The sequence below is a fragment of the Phaethon lepturus genome, unplaced genomic scaffold (genome assembly GCF_000687285.1).
Source record: "Phaethon lepturus isolate BGI_N335 unplaced genomic scaffold, ASM68728v1 scaffold8113, whole genome shotgun sequence".
Lineage (NCBI taxonomy): Eukaryota > Metazoa > Chordata > Aves > Phaethontiformes > Phaethontidae > Phaethon > Phaethon lepturus.
In genome coordinates, this window is record NW_010529651.1 from 31171 (window position 1) to 52506 (window position 21336).

At 38.6% G+C, this 21336-nt stretch overlaps 1 protein-coding gene across 1 annotated transcript in view; it reads right to left on the reverse strand.

Annotated features, from left to right (window-relative positions):
* The window catches only part of PDE11A (phosphodiesterase 11A), a gene marked incomplete at both ends in the record, with an annotated part of 41974 nt that extends 22204 nt beyond the window's left edge, over nucleotides 1-19770 (reverse strand). Inside the window, one exon of the mRNA XM_010284006.1 lies at nucleotides 19720-19770. Within this exon, the coding sequence (XP_010282308.1) occupies nucleotides 19720-19770 (51 nt within the window). The remainder of the gene's footprint in view (nucleotides 1-19719) is intronic.
* Nucleotides 19771-21336: the final 1566 nt, after the last annotated feature.

The following is a 21336-nucleotide window of genomic DNA, read 5'->3' on the forward strand; positions in this document are numbered from 1 at the left end:
ATGCCGAGCAATAAAAGTCTTCATCTGAGAATATACAAATATGACAAGCTAACAGAGCAAGAAAACAGTGGGAAGGAGAAGAACCTGGCATGAGCAGGAAACAGACTCACCATCCCAACTGGAGCCCATATACAGCATTTAGACTGTGAGAGCTGACCACTTTACAGCTACTGCAGTAACACAATATATTCCAATGCAAATTACAATGCTGTAATACAGGAAACATCTGGACATCCAGCAGCTGTGAATTTTAATTGCTACCATTCAGAAATGCGAAGTAAATATACTGCTCTGCAGAATTTCTTCATCCAAATGTCTTTACATCCGTAAGCATACATATACCCTTTGCTTTACACTGTTTGCTACACATTCACAGAAACAGAGAGTAATACAAGAAACATCTAGCAGAAGTACTTTTCAAAGTAAAATAAAAATAATTTTCAACATGCTGATTATGCAGTAAGTCACTAAACAACAGCAAAAGCCTTGTTTTGCTTCGTCCATGTAACAGCAGACTTTTGTCCTGTTTGTAAGAGACAAATGAGCTTTTCACGCGTACAAAAACACATGAACAAGCATGCAGGACCAACTAATGCATACAGTTGCACACAGAGATGTGTTGTGGCTGGCCCAGTGGCAGCACCTGCGAGAGCCAGGCAGAGGTACTGACAGCCCTCACGGGCTTCTCTGCCCTTCCTTATGCCCCTCTGCCCTTGCTACTCCTCTCCCTAGAGAGGGCAGGTGGAGGAGGCTGCATTTGCCGAAGGAGCATCCGTTCCCTGTCCCCCACAGTGAGAAGGTGATGGCTCAGGTAAAAACCTCACAAAGGGGCTGGATCTGGCCCCCAGGCCATGAGCTGGACCATGCTGAATTAGTTAAAATGGCGCAGACTCAGCTGGTGTGGCACATCGAGCTACTCACTTGCATAAAATACCACTTTGTTCATGCAGCTGTAAGTTCACCTTCTCAGTTACAGCTTCTGTGTGACTAGTTTACGGTTTCTTTTTTGAAAGCTTGGGTTTTGAAATACTGCACTCTAACTACAAGAAGTTATTGACATGTAAAAAGCTTTTTCTAGCCAAAGAGAAAGTAGCACCTCAATAATTACTTTATGCAGAGATTAAGCTAGCTTAGCTATACCACATAAGAGAAGATGGTGTAAACCTGCCATAAAATAGTATTAACGTTGTGGTATTAACTTATTTGCTAGCTAGAGGAAAAGTCTTTCCAGTTCAGCACCCAGTAAAACATGCCAATACCACAAAAAATCATATCATTACACCAGTGAGATTAACTGATATAGGAAATACAACAAACCCATCAAGTCAACTGTCATCCCAGGACACAGCTGAAGAAGCTCTGGAGTGTGCAGGCAGAGATATAAACTCTGTTAACTGCATACTTCATTTGTCTTCTAGCATACTTATCCAGGTTGAATCAGTTCAGCATCTTTTTAAAAAAATAATTATTGAAACACTTGAAATACTTCTAGATGATCCCAATAGGAGTTACACCCTTTAAGATCTGGCTGAAAAGCTATGTATTTACTTCTGAGGTAAAGAGAGAAAAAAAGAAAGAAAATACAATTAGGTGTGAAACAGGAATGCTGGCCCAGAGACTGTGCTTCCCAGACCTTCAGTGGTCTTACAAAAATGGTGACCTTTTTTATCATTCAGTTATTCTTCAGAGCTTTGGGGAATACTCAGGATGCATACTAATATTCATTCTATGAATACACTCATTGCACAGGAAATGCACTCTCTGTAAAATGTCCCTGAGGGAAGAAACACATTTGTCTGTCTTACTCACTTGTTCCTTAGAGAGAAGTTTAAACAACAAAGATACTGAAACAGCAGCGCTTGGTTGTAAGTAGACCTACTTGAAATTGGTTTATCAAAACTATCTCTACAAACCTGTTGCTACATTTTCGTTAACTTTGAAGTAGGCTCTGATTAAAATTTTCATGTTTTTTGTCGTCTTAAAAGAAAACAGATATTTTCCTTGCTATTTTTCACTAGAAACAAACACTAATACCAGCCTGTTATAATTCAAGGGAGGACACTTGAAGCAGTTGCTCAACTACAATTGTTTTTCCCTTTGTCAAACAGTGGAGAAATAACAATATATTCAAAATCTATTACAAACTGAACAACAGGATATTATCAAAGCAAGTCAAAACCAATTTCTTCCCATGCCAGTCCGAAACTTCTAAATATTTATGAGGTTTTACATTCCTAAATTTAACAGGAGTGCCATAATCCAAAATAACTGCTGAATTAATAGCCAGGAGATAACATTTGTATAAAAGAACCATTTGCTTTACGACAGCAATAAAGGAAACAACAGAATTATGCCTGTTGAGGCTAATTTGAATAATGTTTAAAAAATTATATGTCATGGGGCAGCAGCAGTATTCTGGCTGCACCTGGCCTTGTCTGTCCTCAGCTTCTCAGGTTGGAAATGCAGCAGTCCAGGGTTTATAGGAGAGCAGTAATTAAAACTTCATTTTTTAATTACAAAGATATAAAATATATTCATAACACAGAATATTAAAACATACCCATTCCTGAAATTTTGCTGCACTGCAGGACAAATTCCAGTGGATTTCTTAAAATAAACAGCAATAACAACACACTCTTCCAGGAAAACAGGGGGGATGAACATACCATGACAATAAGAGGAAGGGGCAGGCAATTAAAATTCAAGTTACAGTGAAATTATTTTTTAAAGCACCCCAGTGATTTAGTATCACTTAAAAGGCTTGCTTTCTTTTGAAGTTCAATTTTCCCTTTCTAGAAACAATTAAGAACATCATACTCTGAAGTCTTTTTACCCTGTGGACCAAGCAATTTCAATGCTTTTCATCCTTGAGAAAAATTTACATGACTCCTCTGCAAGCTGATGGTAAATGAAAGCCGGACATGCCTCCTCTGGTCACATCTCCATACCCGTTGGTACTAAAGCAAAAATTTGTCTTGAAAGGAACCACAAACACAGATTGGGCTTAACACATGCAAGGCAACTGGTCTTGCCTAATAAAGTACAATCCCAGCAGTTACCAGACTAGGAAACTATCACCACTTGTAGGCAGCTCTGAAAAAGCAGATATCATACCCCCAAATAAGAGCATAAAGACAAGGTCTATAGCTACCCTGTACTTAGTACTTCAGTTTTACTACCTGTGTGGATAAGACATAAGTGCTTATTATGCAAGGAAAGCATTTTGTATATTAGTATGGCTTTATTAAAAAAAAATAATAGCACTTTCTGCCATTTGGTATGCTCAGCTTCTTTCCCATGCGATATCGGACTATTCTCTAACAACAATTTCTACTGCTGAGTGCAGCCCACTTTTTATACAGCCCTATGGACAATGACATGTGGAATGGTTAGCAAGGTTTCCTAATCAGAAAACACTGTCAGACTGATGAGAAAAAAGTAACAAGAAACTTGAATATGTATAACACATATAAAGATATCCCATGCAATATGTGTCCCAATGTAGCAAGAGTGGCAAAACAATATGGTATGCCTCTCAACTCCCGGGGGGACTGGCTGAGTCAGGAGTCCGTGTACTATGGTTTCAGTAGTGGGTCAGGATCTGACCTGATTTATATTCTAGAGTGAAACTGGAGCTTCAGACAACATGACACACACACAAAAAAAAGACTACCCTTTCAAGTATCTCTTCACCTAGAATCTCTCTTAGAAGATTAGGAACTGAAAAACCTTAAAGGCTGATCATCAAACCCTGCACAGAAAGTATCAAAGTGGAAAATATTTAAATGTGATGCCTTCTTTATCTCTCAGTTAATCCTCTACCAAGCCACACTTGGAGACAGCATTTTCTGATGGCAAAGATTTTTATTGGTAAATGGTTCTTTTGATGTATAAAGGCCTCTAAAATACTTGCTTATATTTATAGCTGCAGGCATCCTTTAAAACATGTATAGTCAGTTACTAGCAGTGAGTGGACAAATTTTGCACTTCTTCATAGCCATGGAAGACCAAAGCCTGTTATGTGCCAGTCCAACACATTTCTTACTCTCTCCAAAGGGGAAAGAATCAAATGTTTCAGCTCAGGGATGTTTTAATGCCCAGAGTCAACCCAGCTTTTAAAGGCTTCCATCTGTTACTGCAGACTACAGCGATGGCATCCCTCTGCCCTTCACCATGCTGAGTTAGCACCTCTTTTCCAATGGCCAACCACAGCAGAAGCAGGATAGCAGCATTTGAAGGGAATTTTATAATATTTACAGTAAAGGGGAGTGGGTTAGAAAAGCTTTAAAGGGTGCATATGTATTCTCTTCTGGATTTTTATTCTAATGATTTAACATGATTACCACAGCAGCATTGCTGCTGCCTTCAGGAGTGAAATCACCCAGAATCACAGAATCATTTAGGTTGGAAAGGAGATCTTGAGACCAGCCAGTCCAACACCACCGCTCCAGCACGGTCAAAAAACCCACCAACTTTATTTGCCCTTCAGCAACTTTCATCAGATTCCAATTCTCTGTATGAAGGGATATTCAAATAACCACAACTGGAGAGTGGAATGAGATAGGAGTGGGGCTGTGGACTCTGAAGGCAGTTGGACAAAAACATGACAGAAGGAGATCTCATGCTGTCATATGAACACGCTTTGCCACCAGACTCTATGAATGGTTTTTTCAGTTGTAAAACACTCTGAAACAGGATTTATATATTTTAAACCTCTTCAGAGTAGCCCAGCATATAAGCAGAGGGCTGCAATTGTGAAATCAAATGCCCAAACTCTGCTCAAAGGCCCCCAGTACATGTCTGAACCCTTTGCTGGAAAAGGTCAGTCATTGCTCTAGTCAAAGTTTCACATCTGTAATTTGAGAATAATGCTGCTCTTGCATCCAGCTTCAAAATCTGCAGCTGAAGCACGTGTATGGGGTGCATACTGCTTCATCCTCAACCAGCATATTAACAGCATAACATGTAATTTAGACATGAAATGTGTAACAAAACAAGTTGCATTTAGTCTTGCTTCAAAAAGTTGTCTTTGGTTTGACCATTTACCAAACGTAACTCCTGCTTAGTATGGTATTTGCTTTAATTAAAAGAAAAACTTCACAGCATTAGAAAAGCTATTTATTCTGCTCCTTCTATTAGAACAAGAAAAGTAGCCATTAAGCAACATATCACTATCAAATATAGCATTTATGAAAATCTTTTGTTATCATGCACTGTGGTCTTAGGACAAAAATAGGGTATTTACTTTCTGCTTTTGGTATAAAGCTGTATGTGCCTGAGAATAAGACTTGTTGTCTTAAAATTTTACTTTTGAAAGGGCTAGGGAAGATATATCATTACAACATTACACGTGCTATTTCCAAAGGTTAGTCCAGAATTATAGCTAAAAAGCTGAAAGTAATTTGCATGTTTCTGATCAGTCCTGTCTGTACATGCCGCTTTCTGAAATTGGGACCCATCAAAAGGAATAATAAATTTCAGAGAGAAAAATATTGCATTTAAAATTGTTACAAACAATAATAGAAAAGACACAAAATACATTATTTATGTTGCTAAATATCAGTCCTTGATGTTGAAGTTGTTTACTAGTACACAGAAACAAAATATATGGCAGCCTATAAAAGGAACAAGAAATTTCTATTTTAAAAGAACAGACACATAAAATAAAAGCAATTAATGGTCTGAGCATCTATTATTCTTAAGGCCAAAGTCCATAACCACAGCAGCATAGGACTGGAGTTTTACAGGGCATGGACATTCGACACAATGATCTCCCGAGGCGCGCAGGGGAGTGCTCACGTCCTTTTGGCTTATGGTGATTAGGAAATAACCAGTGTGTCACATACTACAGGCTAGCAACTGTCGACTTTTTATGACCATTGGTGCAGATGAGAAGCTCATACAAAAGGGTCTATTCAGTCTCTGTCCCAGAATTTTAAACAAACACAAGCAGAAAACCTAGGGCAAGTATTTGTCTGTGATACAAAAGTGTCAGGCATGCAGGCTGCCATTTCCCACAACAGCCTTACTTAGTTTTGGTAGGCAATCAGCTTTGTTGCTCCCATGAAGAACAGAATGGGTAATGCAGACCGACACCCTCATGCCTATAAATTCAGGAGGGTGAAGGAAGATGGATACAGGGTCACCTTCTCCTCCACAAGACTACCTAGGAAGGGGAGGGAAGGCTCTAGCTGCTCCCTTGAAGACTCAGAAGAGGGAAAACTTGATTAAGGGTAGAAGGAACACGATCAGGCTTCTCCTCACAGAGGACATGATGTGAAGGCACAGGGAAGAACTGGCTCTTTTGGAGGCAAACAGCGCAAATGGTGCCCTGCAAGTCTCAGTTGGATGCATGCTGCGAGAGCATGCCCGAGAAAGAAGTGAAGGCATGGCCAAGAACAGACATTAAAAAAAAAAAGAAACAATAAAATCTCAAAAACCTCACTAGTGCCACAATGGCATATACATTGGTGTTACACTTTTTTCTACTCTGGTATATGCCAGCAGCACTCACTGCACCCAATGCAAGCTGCAGGGCCGCCGGTGACGTGCCGCCGCAGTGGTGCTGCCAGAGCGCACAGCAACAGCACTGAACGGCGTTCCTGCTGGCCACTGAAATTTTCTTTCTAAGTCCATTTCTAAGCACCCATGACAAATCAGGCTGGCAGTACAGTGACTGGTGGTGAAAGTTAGGCAAATATATGAGTGGGCTGCTGCTCCACTGAGGAGAAAGTCCTATTTCAGATCTGCTAGAGTGACAGCTGTAGCAGAATCTTGTCAGATAGAGAATAAATAATATTGAAAACACCTTCAAACCTACAACATACATTTACAGAAAAGCTATAGAGAACCTTACAGTGATTATCCTTAAAATATGTTTTATCTTTGTCTTTTTCTCCTTAGTTTTCACAAAGCTTTTGCAAGTTTACAAGAAGTCAACCCATCCTATTCTGAATCCATAAATCACTCCCTAGGAGCACTCAGGACTACCCAAAAGAGCATCCTCAAAAAACCCCAGAGCTTCATTTTGTTACAGTTTAACAAGCCAAGAGGGTTACCCTGTGCGAGGCTTCTGCAGGGCGGACTGTGAGCACAGAGTCCCACTCCTCTCCCCACAGCAGAATGTACGTCCTCCACAGCACCCTTTGCAAAGCACACCGGCAGAGAGAGCCTGAGCACCCGACCCGCACAGCGTCGTGCAGCTCCATTTCACACCCCACTTTGCAGCCTAATCACATTTTCTGAGAACAAATAAAATGTACAGATCTTGCTCTCTCAACAAAAACAAATAATAGGTACTTAAATCTTGTATTTATTTGGCTCCTTGCTTACCACCTATATCTTTCTAGCTTTATAATTTTTCTTTAAATAAAAGTTGCTTTCATCTATCACTACTTTAAGGTGAAAGGCTGCAACACAGCCATAAAAGCCTGTTTCTTGTCATTCATAAGGTTCTTAACGAAGATCTTACAATACACATTAACTAGCCCCTCTGAAACTACCCTTACAATATTTGAATGGTATAACTGTTCCTTTTCTCCTAGACACCTTGCATCTGCAAAATTAATGTTTTAAATATAACCTCTTATCCTACGGTTAGACAGTGCTGCATCAGCTGAGGAGGTATGAATCTCAGTGAAGAGGTCTGTCTGCATGACCCCCTTTTAGGGACACTGAGGTTTGTCCACGCTTGGCACGGAGCTGCGGGGTGCACAGATACCTCAGCCACCGCCAGCTCGAACAGAGAGGCAGGTCACGTGCAGATCAGTGAGAAATGAGCCAGGCAAGGTGCTGGATATGGGACCCCACTGCTGTGCCACACAGCTCGACAAGGGCTTCCCCAGGTCGCTGCCGTACAACCCTGGGGCAGGCACTATCCATGGACCAGGTCTTGCCACAACTTGCCATGGTGTTGCTGTCATCATGCCACTTACCACTACCCACAGCAACAGGTTTCCTCTAGGGAAAGTACAGATCTGGAATCAGTTTAAATGTAGAGTTTATGAAGGCTATAAACAGAATTTTTTTTTTTTTAAATTGTTTTGGGATGCGGTTTTTTGCGTGCCCATAAGCTTGCTGTGTGCCTGGGACAAAACACGCTGCTGCAAGGCAGCACGGAAGGCAGGGTTTGCTGAGTTACGTTTAAGCGCACCAAACAGGATGCTGTATACACAGGGGGATCACAAAGGTGCAGGAAAACACCGGTATCTGATGTTCCCTGCTTTTTTGTGTGCGTTCAGAGCTGGGTGTAGCTTGTTGCAAAGCAGAAGATGACGGAACACTTCACAGAAATGGCCTCATAAAATATTCAGTTTCCTGTTTTTGCCTGGGGTACAGTCTGCACATTTTCCATGCAGTTGCAGCAGGAAGGAGAAGTATGAGAAATAGATTCTAGCACATTTAAAGTGTTTACGCTTTAAATCTGAAAGACTAAAAACACAGAACTACCGACAATTTCTCTGTTAGAAAGTAGATTTAGTCTGCCTGGGATTTTGCCCAGGCTAAAACATGAGGCTTTTGAGACTAAAACAATAGAGGAACTCCCCCCAGCAGACAATGACACAGTGTAATAACCCATAGAAGGTTGTAATCACATTCTTTTTTTTATGTAATATATACTAGAAACAGTTTTTCTTGGACAACACGGGCCCATACACCCCAAATATGAATTGATCTAGAAAATAAATGTGCATCCATGTAATTTTTTTTCCTTCAAATGATCTGACCCTAAGTTAATACTGCACAGGAGCACAATGACTCACAACTTGTGCGTGGGAAGATGTCTTTCAGCACAGACTCACTCTTACCAGCTGATGGAGGAACACACACACAAAAAAATTGCTGGATGTGAGCCTGTGGATGTAACATGGCTGAACTGGTGAAGATATTTCTCTCAAGTCTCCCAGTGACTCGGGCAAGAAGGACACGCTGCCTGTGCGGCTGACATATTCTACTACATGCACACACACACAAGGCATTACGACAGTGTGAAATTGCACTGGTATTACCTTTTTCAGGATTTTACAGCTTAACAGAAATGCTGCTAGGCAATCAGCCTTAAAGTGGAGCAAGGATGGCACCCAGTGGCCAAACAGATTCATCTCAGAAAAATGTTTCTCATCCATTTCCCATTTTTCACTTTCTAGAGTTTTAATTATAAAAGGTTCTAGTAGCTCCAATATGAACTCACTGGCAATGTCAAAAGCCTTTAAAGGACCCTGCCTTCTTCCTTTGGGAGACATTTATGTTTCATTTTGCAAAAATATTCTGTAAAAAAAGCCTGTAGAAATATTGCCATTAATATTTTTAAACCAATACCAGTAAACATTTATGAAAAACAACTGTTTGCAGCCAGAGCACTGTACAGAGGCAGAAATAAAGAAAATTATTTTTTCCTTTTGTAGGGTATATGCTAGGGAAAACAAAAGATTTTTTTTGCTGGTTTTAAAATCAGTAACAACTACCAAGGAACTTTTTTAATTTTAAAATTAACATTGATAGTACTAATGCCAATTAGAAAATGTCTATCCAAATAAAATTTGATGAAAAGCAACTTGTTTTAACCAGAAAATTCCCAGTTATAACCGTCAGTCTGCTGGGGCTACAAAAGGAATCCAAGCACATGTAAATAAAGAATAATTTTAAAGGTGAAGTATTAAGGCCATTTTTCTGGATTTCTTTGAAGAATTCTTTCTTCCATGAGTTAAAACAAACACTACAATGATCTTACTGGGCCAGCCTGGGAATGCAGGTCTCAACAGCGAGCTGTCACATACAGGGGTGTCTATCAACTGCGTGGGGAATCATTTGCTCCTTATTGATGGTGAAAGAACCATGATAAACCCACAGTGATGAACTCCTAAAGTACCATCATTTGCTGAGGTACCCCAATTTTTTTAATTATTCTAGTCCAATTTAAGTGCACAAGTCTTTGCTAGATCAATTTTTCTTCCTATTTGAAAACCTTTCCAAACATAAATTCCCAAGTCTGTCACTGACTGAAGCATACTACTTTATCATTTGACAAGTGTTGATTTTTTTTTTTTTTTTAAATCATTCATCAGATATTCCTCAGGCTTACATGACATTTTATTCTATGCCTTATCACTTTTTGCATGGTCTCTGGCTAAATGGTGTAGCAATGTTGAACTGTATTTATTTCTCGACGCTTTCCAGCTGACAACAGATTCTTGTTGAGTATGATGACTGATCAGATTGAAGGACAGACAAGAGGTCTGTTGGGCAATAAATATTTCACCTTCACTTGTGAGCAAAACTATGTTCCCAACAATTGCTCTTACTAATTTGTTTTTCTAAGCATTCTCAAATCCTGGACCAATTGTGGTTTTGGATATGAAAACAAATGCAAGAAATACAAAACTTCCCACGCAAATAACAAAGTACGGTATTTAAAAGCAGCAAAGAAGCAGCGTGCTTTTTTTACTAGGTAAATTAGTAACAAGAATGTCATCACTCCTCTGCTGAAAATTTCTGTTGTTGAAGTACCACTGTATTAATGTGCATAATTACTAAGAAACTGAAAAACAGCCACTATTAAAGGCAGTAAGTCAGTAATATTTTAAACTATTTAGAATGGGGTTTTTTTAGTACTGTAAAAGAATATTAGAGTATAGAAGAAATTCTTAGAATTATCATCTAAATCAATTTACATCTATTTCAGCTTTACAGAAGAAAGCTTTATAAAAAGAGGTAGTACAAAGACTGGTTTTGACAATGCATATGGTTTTAATTTCCTGTTATTTTCAGTGATTGAAGTCTATTACTTGTTAAGGTATTTAACAAGAAGAATTAAGCTCTGGTCTAGCTATGAAGTAGCTGATCTTTGAAATAGTCATTTATTATTCAATATTTCTAGTTACTTTTACTCTGCAGTGAGTATATCAGTGTTGATTTTCCACTTTTTTTTAATCCTAACCCTTAAGGTCCCTTCTTTTTAACCTACAGTGCAAACACTTTCAGAGATTATTCTGCGTAGCATAAATGTTTAAGAATAAATACATTTTGCATTTACATATTAAAAAAATTCCACAGCAAGTTCCTGACTGAAGTCTGCATTACACCCTTGCCCTGATGTAATCCACAAACCAGGACCTATTCCTTGCTGAAAGAAGCCTATCCCTTTTAAAAATTCATTTAATGACCTGTGCTAAACTCATAAATGAACAGAAAAAATTGTCTGTGCACGGATACATGATTAAATTATGGGCTTTATCTAGCTTCCAGGCCACAGGCTTCTTTCTTTTGCCTTAACTCTCTCAAATAATGTATAGCTTTCCACGTTGGTGTTTTGTGGGTTTTTTTTGTGGGTTTGTGGTTTTTTTTTTTTTTTCCTTTTTCAGACAGGATTTATCTCCTACAGTACAAAATAAACAGGTTTTGTGCAGACTCATCATACAAATGCAACACAATCTTTTGCAGTCAGAAAGCAGAAATATTGAAATATTTCACAGGGATGTTTTAATTTTTCTGTCCCCTCTTTGTGTTTTGGTTTCCCATCTGCAAAGAAGTACCTTGTCCTGCTCAGGTGATATGACAACACAAGGGCAAGGAGCCTGCCCAGTTAGACTGCAAATATTCAGAGGTGGGCAGTCGGGGTGGAAGTACTCCTCATGACCACTACAACCTCCCTTTATAGCCAAAGAGGGCTGACCCCTTCAGAGAGTAGCTCAGTGCCTGAGCCTCACTAGGTTAAATTACTCCTTGTAAACCCTTCCCTCCACAACATCCTGGGAAATTCACATGTCATCTGTCCTGGAGGGAAGGGAACATTTTACCCTGGGAGCTTTCACCTGGAAATAACAGATGTGGTAATTTTAGAAATACAAGAGGAATCCTTTCAGTGACTTTTTGCAATAATTTAATCTCATCTTGACTAACTACAAAACAGTAAATTCAAATGTTGAAATTTCAATACAACTGAATGTTTAAACTTTTGAAAGCAAATTCAGAATTTCCATTAACTTTTTCTATTAACTATCCCCAGAATTAGGGTAGACACTCTGGTACAAAGCTAGTCTAGTAGGACAGCGCCAGAAGTAATTCATAGACAGGTGCCTCTCATGTCTCTGATGCACTAAAGCTGTCCCACTTTATTTCTGATAAAATGCCTCACAGAAGAAATTAAAGCAAAAAATCCTATTATTTTTTTTTCCACAAACTGTCATATTAATCTTTTATTTACCTTATTCTCAATAAAACCTATCACACTGGAACTGATGGTAACAATACCTGTAATGAGAAGGGCTGTTGTATTAGAAGTGCACCTGAGAATCACAGGGCACCCGGCACCCAGACAAGGAGCTGAAGGATAGCTCAGCAGGAGAACCCCGAAATGCTTCCAGGGACAGGTGGTTGAGAAAGGAAAAGAAACAGCTCGTACTAAAACAAACAATTCAGCAAACTCAGGAATTTTCATCAAACCCTGGTATCTGCAATTTCTGAGATTTATGGCAGTAATGATCAAGTCAAAGCACATTTCTCTGTATTCTAAACATAGAGGACATGGTCTCTTTTCTGGGTGATAAAAAGTGATGCAAAGAATGTAGTTTCCTATTTTTTCCCAAGCATTGCTGTTGGAAGGCACTGATTAATAACATAAGAATACTTGTATTGTATCAGACCAAAGGTCTTCTAAGCCCTGTACCTTAGTAGCTTTGAAAGTGACTGAGAGAAGACTATTTGAAGTGAGAAAACATCCTTCCTTGGCGGACTCTCCTCAGCTTTGGCGAGCTGCACTTCAGGGATTTCCTGAGCCAGAGATGACAGTCTTTGTATGACGGTCCTCATTTGCCTTTTCCTTCTGTTGATTCATGGTTCAGGGAAGACTATTTGAAGTGAGAAAACAGCCTTCCTTGGTGGACTCTCCTCAGCTTTGGCGAGCTGCACTTCAGGGATTTCCTGAGCCAGAGATGACAGTCTTTGTATGACGGTCCTCATTTGCCTTTTCCTTCTGTTGATTCATGGTTTTTAACTCATCAACATCTACAGAGATAGGCCACATAGTTTAACTACGTTTTTGCTGGAGCAATCTTTAGTCAGATTAAAATCTGTACCCTGATAATTTAATTTGATGCCCCTAAACCTAAACATTGTATGAGAAATGACCATGAATAGTCTAAAAACTCCTCTTCTCTATGCCATTCCCTCTCTTCACTGAAATTAAAAAAAAAAAAATTTCGTTTTCTATATCTTTGAACTACAGAGCAATAGCCTGATGTCAACAGATGACAGCCTCACATTTCAAAAGCTAGTATAAAAACTCCAGTATTTTATTTTTAATCATTATTTATTATTTTAAATAAATTTCAGTGTATGCAATGTATTCCTGACTTCTTGTTTCCATGACAACTGAAGACACAGGCACATGTAAAAGTGTATGAAATAATATAATAAAGACCTCAGTTTCATGAATTATGAAACTCTTAACACTGTGCTTTAGGTCTTATGTGGGCAGTGTATGTGGAAAAGCAGAGAAGATAAACTGCATTTTACATCTTGTGAACATGTGCATTTCCCAAAAGGGAACACAGCTCAATAGTAACACTTAAGCCCTGTTTGCCCTCAAGGTTTCTCCTTATTTTTTTCCCCCATTGTCACTCCTCTCAGTAGAACTTGAGCAGCTGGAATAGCGCTGGGGAAAAGCTCAGTGCCAGCATAGGTGCTCCTGTGACAGCCAGAGAGTCCAAGAATCTGTGTGACTAGTCTTGGGGGACAACCTGAACGTTTTACCACATTTACCACGTTACCAGACTGAAATGGCAGCGTCCATGCATAAAAACCTCATCTTCTAACTATACATACTCAAATGGCAATATTTCATAAGTTGTCCAAAACACAAGGCCAGCTTGTCTTTCTGAAACTTAATTACTGAGGAAGACTAAAATGTAATCATTATAAACCAGTACAAATTATTTAATTTGTAGAATTAAACAAATTAAAATAACATAAAAGTAACTAAAATAGCTCTAAATTGAAAGATGGCGTCACAGCAGAGATTAACACAGCCTGGGAATGCTTTCCCAGTCCTTACAGAGATTGGAGATAAAATACATAAAATGCAATTTTTCATTGTGCTGCCCACTGTTATGCATTTAAGGGTGGGTACAAAACTAACAGTGTAAGACATGAATAACAAATTCATTTTATATCACACATGTAAGGCACTCCCAAGTATCAAGTTCACTTAAATCCATCATCTTTCAGGCATTCAACTGTTTACTACTGTCATATACAGTAGCAGTCCTGCAAGTCGTTTCTTTTTTTGGTTCAACTATTTCCATCATCATTTAGTTAAATATCTGTTTTTAAGAGACACACAAAAGCCTCCCTATGTGAAGGTAGGTCTTAACTCACCATACCTCAGGCTATGGAGTTGGGTAATACAGGAATTGTTATTCATGCTACATTTTGAATCAAAGATTCTGCAAAGCAGGTGATACATTATTTTCTGTTGTGTAGCTCTCCTGTGTGCTGTTTGACCTAAAAAAGGGAATCTCTCACAGGGCGATAAATAATGCATCATGATCATTAAATATTGATCTGGTTTATACCATTCACAGCTGCACAATTAGGTTAGCTTTTTAAAAATAGCTTCTTGTATATTACCCATATTAGCACAGTGTTTACGTATTCTCTTTGGAAACTATATTAGTTAAATTTAAAGGTGATGTGTGTTTGTGGGACTGCTCGCTAAGTCACAGGACATGTTCATTACTGTCTCAGAAGTCAGTAACTCTTGCTATAAATATCTCATCCTGGACACAATTCCGCATTCTTCACTCACGTATCTTGGCTTTCTATATTTGTCTAAAAGACAACTATTTTTAGGCTTGGAGATCCTACATTTCAATGAGGAGAAACCTGTCACCACAGGGCAATGCTATAGGATAGCATCAATCTTATATTAATCACACTTCACTAGGTCTTACATTTTTCTATACCAGTAATACAAATGCTTATGCTAAATGCTAGGGCTAGTACATAATGGAAATAATGGAATTAACTCTAAAATACAAGATAACCGAATTGCCACAGTTTTTAAAATCACACCTATTTCCAACTTCTTAAAAAAAATAAAATACCTATATTGATACGGGTATGAGGGTATGATTCATTGGTGCAGTGCTTTAGCTTATCCTGCCAAAATTCAGTTTCACTTTAGTGCAGTTACATAGATGCAAGTGAGGAGAAACATTGTGATAAATCAGGCTCAAGTCTTTAGACAGACATTCTCAAATACGCAAGATATGTTTGCACTCAAGGTGGATTTTTTTTGTTTCACTTGCAAATGCCCATGAAAAGTGAAGTTTAATTTTTCTCCCTATATCCAGAGCAATGGTATCAGAAATAAACCTATCGTAGTAATGCAGCACATCAGAAAACATAAAAAATATTATGCAGTTTATACAAACTAAGCAGCATATCAGGATTAAATTTTTTTTGAAAGCCATAATAATTTAAATCTTAAAAAAACCCCAAAGTTGAAAAATATTGAGTAGCAATTAAAATAATCTGGTAACAGAGTCTATGGACAATACTTGTTATAAATTGTATGTTTTCATTGCTTTTCTTTTAATCCTATAAGCCATTCACAAAACCCACACCTTTTCTTAGAACCCAGAAGTACAGCACATATCCCAAATACAGGAATAACGGTAAATACCATACAATTAATTCTGATTAATAATTAATTCTGATGCAATTGGCAGTTATTGGAAACTCTATCAATTAAACTTCTGTATGTTTTTCCCCGTTTTAAAAACTTAGCCATTTTCAGAGAAAAAGGACCCATTTTACACTGCATGCCATCTCAAGTTTTCACTTCACGGACATTTTAAACTGGGAAAAAGAGGACTGGATCTTAAATTTTAACTTCTTTTTTCCCCTCAGAGATCCTGGTCTATCAGAAAACAATATAAAAGACTGACCGCCATGAATAAATAGATGGAAGATGGCAGAGGGAACATTACTATGCAATTTTACAAATGCCAAACACAGCAACATCCTGCTGAAAAAAAAGAAACCAATGGCAAACCTCCCATTACCTTCCCTGGGGCCAGATTATCATCTACAAAGACCAAGGGATTTGCTCAGGCTCTGAATCCAGATCTCTGCAGTTCCACTTGGCGTCTGCCTGGAAGGCTAAGCCCCCTCCCTTATCACTAAAGCAAGCTCACTGGGCTAAGGGCGTGAATTTTCCACTCCTGCCTCCCCCGGGCACGGACAGCAGACTGAGCTGGTGGCTCCATCCAGGTCAGCAGAGCTGCACCCGGGATTCACCCCGCTCCTGCTTGCGCTGACCTCCGCAGAAATGCGTGCCTGCTAGCGTAAGGGCTAATGAATCCCAAAAGCCTTAATGCAAATAATGAAAAGGACTGGTGACATGAATTTTTACAGTAATGATTCACATAACTGGATTCTCTTCTGAGAAAAAAAAAAAATCCATTCATTAATAGAACAATTTCTAACCATATAAGCATTTTTAAACATGGCTTTCAGCTTTTCATTAATGAAAGCTATATTCTAATAACACCAGAAGTGGAATATCTTAAAAAATGGGCAAAAAAACATTAATTGTGAATCCATGTTGCTACCTTGTTTTTAGACAATTGTACAAATCAGATATGGAATGGGCCAACTGCATGACATGGTCCATTATCAGAGTATAGAACAATGAAACATGAGTGCCTGAACTTCCTTCTGCATTTTCCAGCTCCACAACCAAGGGTGATCTGCACTTTTTCCCCATCCTACCATCTAGAGAAAGGTATTTCGTTTAAGGGTTTCTTATTAAGGTGACTTATTTTGTGGTTTCATTAATCCTTAGATAGGATTAGTAGCAACAGAAATAAATGTTATTTATTTTACAGAACCTGCTCACAGTGACTACTTTTAATTCTTAAAAAGATACCAGGTGTGTTTGAATTTGTATATATGTGAATTCATCCTCTAACAGCAGGAAATTATTGACAAAATTTCAAGTAAAAAAAAAAAATCAACTTTAACTATTCTTGCTAGGCTTTCTGTAATGCAATAAAATTAATTCACTGGTAAAAGCCAGAGGAAAAATAAACTTCAAGTACACTTGCAATTTTTCACTTTGTATCAGAATATGCTTGAGATCTTAGGCAAATAAAAATTAATGGAAAAGCATTTTATTAAGACAATAAAGAAATAAGATTACAAAGATGGAAATAAACAACTTTAACTAGGAGGAAGAATATGTAATTATTTCCAAGCTGTTGCGGTCCAGTTACAGTATGTTTGGGGTAATGTGTTGAAAAGTTGTCAACTCAAATGCATTGTCCTTCCAGAGTCATTAATTACTGTTAGGTCCCATGTCAGTCAAGAACCAGTAGTGAACTACTATCATTACTCTCATTTAGATGTTTCTACCCTGTGTGTTTGTTTCTGTTCTGACTGTACCGGAACATCGGGTAAATTGTAACACACATTTCCTCTGACATCTGCCAATAAATCACCAAAGGGAGAGGGACAGCTTTAGCCCCAAACAGCCCCAGAGGGAGGAATTGTTTATTAGCCAGTCAAGTCTAGAAGATGACCCTAATATAACAAAGGGCTTATACAAAATATAACGAACAGAGAAAAGAGCAGCGATTTCAGGGTAGGACGCCCCAGGAGACCTTGTCAGGGAGACCAGCTGCCAGAGCTCTGCAAGGGAGGTGACGGGAGCAATTTCAGACCACAGATAGACAAACCTCTCTGGGGATGAGCTCTCTTGTTGAAGGCCCCCAAACTGGACACGCTGGTCCTCTCTGGCTTTTTGTTTTGTTTACAACCAGTGGTGTAAAGCATTAACGAAGACTATGTGGCACTCATTTTGTCAGGAATTGAAAGCGAGACAACTGGATATCGACAAAACTGAATATAGGAAAAGGAAATTTTTCAAAAAAGTATCTCAGCTTAGTTTAAGCATAGCTTGGTTATATTCCTCATTTTCTCATCTGTGTTCTTTACTAAAGAATGTATTTACCTGGGTTATTAACAAATAAATGCTTTTCATTTCCCTTTACCTTATCATTAATGGTCAAATAGATAGTTACATGCGTTCAAGGTAAATGGATAACAGCAAGACATTCCTTGCTTGGAGATATGCAAACCTATTCATGAAGACACCTGGGAAAACAAGTAGACTAGCTCCTCATCACACCAGTATCTAAATCCAAAGAGTAATATAGCAGGCTTTTATTTCAACTACACAGACCATGATGGAGAATTGTCTTTCAATGTCTGACAGCAACCAATAATTATGGCCCTCTGGTATGTAGCAAGATATTGGTTGAATCCCGACAGTCACAGAAGCTAAATTACAGGTGCAATTCTAAGGTAAACTAAAATTAAAAAAAATTACAGTGCTTTATTCCTTTCTTTCCCCTCCCTTTCACACAGTGTTCTTTTAGCCAAACATGATACAATTTATCAAGCACACAAAAGTATTTTCTGCTGGCTGCAGTGTTGGAATGATCTTCAAGCATGTTTGATGCCAGCAAAATTCAGTGATCTAATCTTCACCTTACAAAAGGGTGGGTAACTGCACCAGTAACCACAATGGAGGGAGATCACTACACCCTTATCACCAGGTATCAATGCAGAGTTCTAAGGCACAGACATTGTTTGGGCAATAATCTACAAACTAATAACTAACTAGCTGCCCTTCTTCAACCCAGGTAACACATCAGTATCAGCTCCATGTCACCCACAGCTTCCCCCTTCCACCGCAGGCATCCCCACAGTGCAAAGATCAGGTTGCAGCCAGCCAGCCAAATATCAAAACAACCATCAAACAGGTATTTTTCAGCCAGATAGGTGCCAGGGAGCCACAGAAGGGAATGCCAGCCATGCAGGGTCACAGAAGTCAAGGTCTCCTTCCCAGACCTTGCCACAGTCTCCAATACACTTTGCGTACAGGAGACCAACACCGAAACCCACCAGAAACACCGCCGAAACAGCCAAGGAGCCCTCTGCAACTCTGATTCCTCATAGCCAAGGAAAGTGCCGCCAAGTTTCCCTAGTGTTTCTTCAAGCAGAAAAGGACAAGCAAAGCCTATCACAAAAGCAGTTCTAGACAGCTGGCAGGGATGAAAGAGCAAGGTCACCATTCCCCCTACTCTCTACCTCTTGGCAAGGCAGGATTCAGTGAGAATACGTAATTATTGGTCCCTAGCAATGCTATGTTCAGCACACATCACTTTACAATTCTGCCCAGAGCACTTACAGAAGTTAGAAGAGGATTTCTCACCTTCATGTCCAGCCTTCTGAGCCTGTACACAATCTTGATAGCGAATGCTCTGCTTTTTTAGTAGGCACAGGACAGCTTCCACACTATAAGCACATAAAGTCTCAAATTCCTCTTGTCTCTTCTTCACCTCCCACTGTGGTACGACTTCCCCATGGGGGTTCTTGCTGAGGACACCAAAGCCATGCTGATGTGCAGTTCCAGCAGCTGGTGCTGGGACAATGATATTTTGCCACTATGCGCCCATCGCTGCAGCTCTTTATCTTTTGAAAGATTTTTTTTCTACCTTCCCTGCCTAACAACCTAACATATAATACATCCTTTGTAAATCATTGTTAATTACGATTTTCTGCTCTTCATGTAAAACATTTCTCTCAGATAATCTGCATCCATTTTAATTTACTGCTATATTTTCAGAAATCACTAAAAACTTAAATCCTTACCTTAAATTTATCAACTTCTGCCTTCGAACATGTTGCATGATAGGATAACACCTGCCCCAGAACAAAAGATAAAAAAAACCATTTTTTGTGGACTTGACAAGTAGAAATAATAGGGCTCTGTACTGGAGTCTAATCAATGATGTTTAAAACAAATTAATATTTATGCACAGTAATTCAGTTCTGAATGTCAGCATATAATAACTAACTGCAAGTTATCAGGTATACACTTGGCATTTATGTTGCACAGAATTTTATAGGGGATCATAGACAGTAAGTAATTTAATATTATAAGCATTCCTACATTGTTCTCCTGGAGTTAAAAGGAGTTAAGTTAAAAATTAAAAGAGAAAGAATTCAATGTAAAAATAACAGTAGATTTATAGACTTTAAATAATGCCTTTTGCTATACTGTGGAGCTTTAATGCCTTTGCTAGTGGCACATCCTGCATGCAAATTAGCACCTCTATGCTATGTCTGATATTGTCATCAATACCGGAAATGAAAGCATCAAATATAATGCACAAAGTACTGCACACCTCCTCTTATTACCTATAAGAATGCACATGTTTACATGGAATACATTATATCCTTATGTGACAATGCTAACATTGAATAAGCATTCCAGAAGGTGCAAGAGCCATCCTGCGTAATGGACCCCGCCAAGGTCTGACTGCGTATGGGACGAGGCACTGGTCCAGGAGGGCCCTCACAGTACCAGAGCACTGCTAGCAAGGACAGGTCCTCCTTGCCACACAGCATCACCCAATCTGCTTATGTGCCAAAGCTTTGATATATATTTCTCACTCTGAAATTGTTTTTATCTATGAATGTTTGTTACTCGAACAAATACCTAAACTCTACCTCAAATGCCATTGGCTTGCAATACCTTGTGGCAATAAGTCCCAAGATGTATTTACTCATATCAATTTTAGAGGTGTCATCTTTTACAGTAACAGGAAATCATTCCTGCACTATAAAATAAATAACAAACACTGATTTACTTGCTCTGTCCCATGTTTTACTTTCTATAGTTATACATCATATCCTTCCTTCAAGTAACATCTATTTCTCTCCCACCATATTGTAGCTTCGCTCAAAATTCTATAAGATTAGTAAAATTATGTCTTCTGCTATGACAGATTACACTTAATACCAAAATTCTCATCAAGCTTCTCCTTTATCTGCATTCATTATATCCCTCTATATTTTTAGTTTTCCTTAATAGATTGTTCTAATCTTTTAATAATTTGCAAATTTTGCATACTTAATATATGAAATAGTATTTATCCTGGTTCTGAACCATATAGCATCCTACTGTCAACTGTTCCCTATCATTTATTTACATTTTAGTCTTCTGTTTATTCGTCAATCTTATGAGAAGTCTATATGAAAAACAGTATCTGTATATCTGAATAAAAAACTTATCATGGTATGTAGCAAGCTGATTTATTTTACATCTGGTATCAATGTCATTTTCAAATGCCACTCATGGCCATCCTAGCTAAATATATAAATACTAATGAAGTATTCCATTACTGAAAAACGGATTCACAGTCCTTCAGCACATACTGTTCTTTTGTTTGGTACCTTTCTACTGTATCTTCAATCACTTCACAA